We start from the raw sequence: 6,000 nt of genomic DNA, 5'->3' as shown, positions 1-6,000 counted from the left end.
ATGACCAACAATCTCAACGCCAACCATCTCCACCTAGACGCGTCCTCCTCCTCCTCCTCCTCCTCTTCCTCCTCCTCCTCCTCCGCCGCCGCCGCCGCCGCCTCGGTCCAGGAGCCCAAGATGGACGCGCTCATCATCCCGGTGACCATGGAGGTGCCGTGCGACAGCCGGGGCCAGCGCATGTGGTGGGCATTCCTGGCCTCCTCCATGGTCACTTTCTTCGGCGGCCTCTTCATCATTCTGCTCTGGCGGACGCTCAAGTACCTGTGGACCGTCTGCTGCCACTGCGGGGGAAAAAGCAAGGTAACGCCGAACGCTTCCCTCCTCCCCCTCCTCCTCCTCTTCGTCCCCCTCCTCCCCCAGACCCTCCACCTCCTCTCCATCTCTCCTCTCCCCCGTCGCTCCCCCTGCCTTCTCTCCCTTGCCCCCAGCCTTTCCTTTATCCTCTTTCCCCTGCCCGCTCTCTCTTGCCCCCAGCCTTTCCTTCATCCTCTTTCCCCTGCCCGCTCTCCCTTGCCCCCAGCCTTTCCTTCATCCTCTTTCCCCTGCCCGCTCTCTCTTGCCCCCAGCCTTTCCTTCATCCTCTTTCCCCTGCCCGCTCTCTCTTGCCCCCAGCCTTTCCTTCATCCTCTTTCCCCTGCCCGCTCTCTCTTGCCCCCAGCCTTTCCTTCATCCTCTTTCCCCTGCCCGCTCTCCCTTGCCCCCAGCCTTTCCTTCATCCTCTTTCCCCCTGCCCGCTCTCTCTTGCCCCCCAACCTTTCCTTCATCCTCTTTCCCCCCAGCCTTTCCTTCATTCTCTTTCCCCCTGCCCGCTCTCTCTTTCCCCCCAGCCTTTCCCTCATTCTCTTTTCCCCTGACCTCTCCCTTGCCCCCCAGCTTTTCCCCATCCTCTTTCCCCTTGCCCTCTCTCCCTCGCCCCCAGCCTTTCCCCCATCCTCTTTCCCCCATCCTCTTTCCCCTTGCCCTCTCTCCCTCGCCCCCCAGCCTTTCCCCCATCCTCTTTCCCCCATCCTCTTTCCCCCATCCTCTTTCCCCTTGCCCTCTCTCCCTCGCCCCCCAGCCTTTCCCCCATCCTCTTTCCCCCATCCTCTTTCCCCTTGCCCTCCTCTCTCCCTCGCCCCCCAGCCTTTCCCCCATCCTCTTTCCCCCTGCTCTCTCCCTCGCCCCCCAGCCTTTCCCCCTATTCCCCTCCCGATCCCATCTCTCTCTTCCTCCCTTCCTCTCCCACCCCCCGCTCCCGGGATTCGGGGAGGGGGACTGTGGCTTTGGCCTCCTCGGGGCTGTTTCCCCGCGGGAGCTGCGGCCGTGGAGCTGGCAATGGTGCCCGTGGGTAGTGGTTTGCCCCCGGGGGTCCGCCGGGTACCGGGGAGGGTGGCTGGCTGCGGCCCCTGGACGAACCCACTTTCCGGACTCCCTCTCCCCTTCTCCTCTTCTGCCTCTCTTCCCTCCTCCCGGTCCAGCCGGCCAAGCCGGGACAGTGGGGACCGCTAAAGAGCCCGAACATTAGGACCGATCAGAAGAGGAACTTTGGGTGGGAAAGCCCCCTTCCCCATCCTCCCCCATCCAGGAGGGCATGGGGACACGGAGGGATTGGGGCACCCTTCAGGTGGGGGTTACAAGAGGGGTTACACCTCAAAGAGAGACAGAGGCAGAGAACCCAGGGGGGCAGTGTAAGGCTGGGCTACATTGAGTGGGGAGGAAGACTGGAAGGAGAGGGATGTGTGTTGTGTGTGTGTGGTGTGCTGGGTTAGGGTAACCTCCTCCCCGAGGACGTATTGGGGTGTTCCAGAAGTCTAAAGGGGCCACCTCAGGACTGAGCCCCTTCCCTCTCTTTCTTTCCCCATCCCCTGGAGATCCCCTCCCACATTTTGTTCTGTCTTGCTTCCTCCTTCCCCACCTCCCGGCTCCAAACCCTCCAATTCTATGCCCCCCTTGAGGGGCCGCTTCCTCTAAGCCAAACTTCCCTGGGTTATCCGCCTGCCCCTCGAAGGCTGTGAATACCCAGAGGGAGTGGGAGGGCTCAGGATCCAGAACCGGGGCCGTGGCAATTGATGCCGAGACCCCAGAGGAGCCGGCGGTTGTTGGCAGTTTCACCTTCTACGTCTTCTCTCCTGGTGGTTTACAGATGGCTTACAGAATAATATTTGATTGAGTTATTCCTGGTGTATAGATGCCCACCAAAATACACACACACACACACACACACACACACACACACACAGCGTGCACACCTTGCAATGTATGGTTGCTAGATTTCCTGGCTTGTCTCAATGCTACAGGCACTGCCCTCTTTCCCCCCTTGGAACGATACCCACCACCTGGAGAGAAAAGGGGGAATTGAAAGAAACTGCCAAGGAAAAAAGAGAAAGAGAAGTAGTCCGTGTAATCAACATCCTGGCAGGCAGGAGATAGCAACAGTGATAGCTAGTAATAGGCATGAATCTAGCCAGGCCTGGGTAGAGATGATGGAGGGTAGTGTGTGTATGTGCATACATTCATGCTCCTAACATAATATTTTCTGTGGGAAAGTTACCAAGAGGCTATACCAACTTCAAGTGAAAACAACTTGTAGAGTCTCTCTTTCTCTCTCTGTATTTATCTACTGAACAGAGTGATGCTGCGATGTTATTTTAAAAACAAAAACAATACATGTGTGTTTGGGAAAAAGCTGGTGTGTTAAAATTGAGCAGAAAAATCCATCTCAGGGAGAAGTTCATTATCCCTGGAATTTTCATGTCGTATTTTCAGGGCACTTTTTGTTATTGCTGAAGACGAAGAAAAACATGAAATCTCAGAAAGGTACAGGAGTCACCGGGGAGTGACTGCTGGGAAACTGCTAGGAGATAGGTGACTGACAGCGCTGATTTCATTCCCCACCTTGGAAACTCAAATGCTGGAGCCAACTACTTCTTAACAAACTGCTTATTCAGATTCTTCTTGTTCAGATATCATCCTCCTGACAACTGGGTCAGCCCTATCCGTTTCTCATTCTTCAAGGAAAAACAGGGCTTGACATAAAGCACATAGACATATACGCACGGAAAGAAAGCTCACCATAAAACACCCGCAGGATAATAATAGGCTCTTCTGATGATCTGGGTAACGGTTTCTGTCTTCCAGGTTCTGGAGCTATTTGGTCTTAATATTGCCTAGTGAATTGTTTTCTGACTAAAGGATTTTAAAAACATGGCTTCTAAAGCAATCACACTCTGTAGTAGTTCGTAAAGACTAATGCAATCTCTGCAATAAGGGAATGTGCAGAAATTTCAAGAATTTTTTCCCTAAAACAGCAGCTTATTTCAGGCATGCACCCAGGAATGAATAAGATGGGGAGGGCAATTACAATGAAATAAAAGCCTGATACTTGACTAGACTGACCAGTACCAGGAAGTTGGTGATCTTAGGGTTTTTAATGTGGAATTGAAAAAGAAAAAAGGAAAATAGGAAAGGAAGAGGACTGCAGGGCTCGACAGGGGAACGTGGGTGGGCAACTTGTGACAATAGCTATAGGCTACTTCTGTGACCAAATTGGTAGGGTAGAGCTTGTTATAAAGCCCCACTCAGAATCTCTTAATACCCTTTGGAATTTGCTAAAATTATACTACTTGCCTCCAGCCCATTTTACTTGGCTGAGAAACCATATGTGGCAGCGAATAGTTTTACAAGGTTTTTTTTTCTTTGGTTTTGATTTCACTATAGGGGGGTTTATATAATTTTTTTTCTTCTACACTTATAATGATCTATGTTTGTCCTGCCTTTTATTCTATACATGCTCAGATGTTACTCTTGGTAAAAAACAAAATATAAAATCGTTTAATAAAAAGTGTAAACAAAACTCAAAATTTAAATATAACAGAAATTCCCCCAAACAAGTTCATGCCGTTACTTAGCTCTCTGCTTCAGCAGATGTTCTGGGCACACTAAGAATTTCTAAGCATGCTCAGTTTCGTTGGAGGTAGTTGTTTTATTATCTGTGTCACCTGTGGAAGATTTGAAACCTCTTTTCTGAGAACTTCTTGTTTTGTAGGTCTGCCTTCACTCTCCACGAGCTACCTTTTTTCAAATTATTGAACTTTGCAAACATTTCCAGCTAATTAGAATCGATGAGATGGGTTATAAGCATTAAAACAATGAAAATGCAAATCACCAAACAGCAACCCAGAACAACTGCACACAAGTGTGTATGTGTGTGTGTGGGGGGGGGGGGGCGGTGGACATGGTGAGTACTAGTTGATAAGTACAAGCTGTCTACCATTTTTTCTAGATTTTTCAGGCTTTTATTATTGAAAAATATAATATTTCCATTTACTCTGTCTTGAAGCCCAGAAACAGGAGGGTTTGGACTCTAAGTTCCTCTTCTAGGCTATATGCTTCTCATGGGCAAGAAACATGTCTACCAACTCTGTTATAGTGTACTCTCTCAAGTACTAAGAAGAGTATTCTGCATTCATTCATTCATTCATTCATTCATTCAATCGTATTTATTGAGCTCTTATTGTGTGCAGAGCACTGTACTAAGTGCTTGGAAAGTACAATTCGGCAATAAATAGAGACAGTCCCTTCCCTACTCAACAATGGGCTCACAGTCTAGAAGGGGGAGTAAGCATAGTAAGCAACCTAGTAAGCAGTCAGTAAAGGCTATTGATCGACTGACCGATCGATTGATGGTTAGTACAATCCTAAATACAGTGCTCTGCACACAGTAAGCACTCAGTAAAGTACCACTGATTGATTGATTGAAGGCTTATAGTTTAAAAACCTTGCAGTAAGAGCACCAGAGAAATGGTTGTCACAGCTTCAGACATCTCCCCTGCTCCTCTCCCTTGCTTCTTGCACATAATTTTCCTCTCATCATTTTAGGGGTGGGTTAACTAAGTCTCAGAGGCTCTTGCACGTGATAGTGCTGCGGGCAGAGCCGGTGTTTCAGATAACAGTGCTTTCAGATTTAACTCCAGGTCCTGCTAAATGTTTTGAGTCAATCAAGGACTGCAATGAATTATCAAAGTACCATCTCCGTGGCTGTGTCTGGGAAAACAACACTGGGCCTCCAACAGGTCTATGACTAATATAAATATCAGATCATATTCCTGCTTCATAATCACCAGCGATTTGGGACTGGCACAGTCTGTCAGTGCTTGGGCCTCAGAACCAAGAAACTCCTTATTCAGTCAGGACATTTCTCTGGAGGGAAAGGTGCTGGTATATGAACTTTCAAGCATTCTAAATTAGGTAGACAACCCTCAGATTAGAGTGGGAGTAGTTTTGGAGGCCTGGTTAGCTGGTTAAATTAAAATGACCTGCTCAAGCCTGGCGGGGGGCTGGGGGTGGGGGGAGGCGGGGCGGGGGGGGGAGCTTGGTTCTCATTTTTTATACAAAAAGGAAGCTGGAAAAATGGGTGTACCCTTAACATTTCTAGACTATGAGCCCATTGTTGGGTAAGGACCGTCTCTATATGTTGCCGACTTGCACCTCCCAAGAGCTCTGCACACAGTAAGTGCTCAAAAAATATGACTGACTGACTGAATGAATTTAATAATAATAATAATAATGGCATTTGTAAGCACTTACTATGTTCAAAGCACTATTCTAAGCACTGGGGAGGTTACAAGGTGATCAGGTTGTCCCACAGGGGGCTCACAGTCTTCATCCCCATTTCCCAGATGAGGTAATTGAGGCTCAAAGAAGTAACTTTCCCAGGGTCACACAGCAGACATGCGGTGGAGCGAAGATTCAAAGCCATGACCTCTGACTCCAAAGCCTGGGCTCTTTCCACTGAGCCACACTGCTTCTCCAATTTCTCATTTATACCAAACATGTAGGGAAGACAAGAGAAGCAGCATGGGCCTGAAAGTCACAAAGATCTGGGTTCTAACCCCAGTTCCGCCACGCATCTGCTGCGAGACCTTGGGCAAGTCACTTCACTGTGCCTCAGTTACCTCATTTCTAAAATGGGGATTAAGACTGTGAGCACTATGTGGGACAGAGACTCTGTCCGACCTG

General features: G+C 49.3%; 1 protein-coding gene across 15 annotated transcripts in view; it reads left to right on the top strand.

Moving 5' to 3' along the window:
- Positions 1–6,000, top strand: part of KCNMA1 (potassium calcium-activated channel subfamily M alpha 1) — a 950,458-nt gene continuing 944,458 nt past the window's right edge. For all 15 annotated transcript variants that reach the window (XM_038743623.1, XM_038743619.1, XM_038743612.1 and 12 more), the window contains exon 1: positions 1–303. In XM_038743623.1, the coding sequence (XP_038599551.1) occupies positions 1–303 (303 nt within the window). The remainder of the gene's footprint in view (positions 304–6,000) is intronic.

The sequence above is a fragment of the Tachyglossus aculeatus genome, chromosome 3 (genome assembly GCF_015852505.1).
Source record: "Tachyglossus aculeatus isolate mTacAcu1 chromosome 3, mTacAcu1.pri, whole genome shotgun sequence".
Lineage (NCBI taxonomy): Eukaryota > Metazoa > Chordata > Mammalia > Monotremata > Tachyglossidae > Tachyglossus > Tachyglossus aculeatus.
The sequence above is the reverse complement of the archived record's forward strand: the minus strand, read 5'-3'. Positions and strand labels throughout refer to the sequence as shown.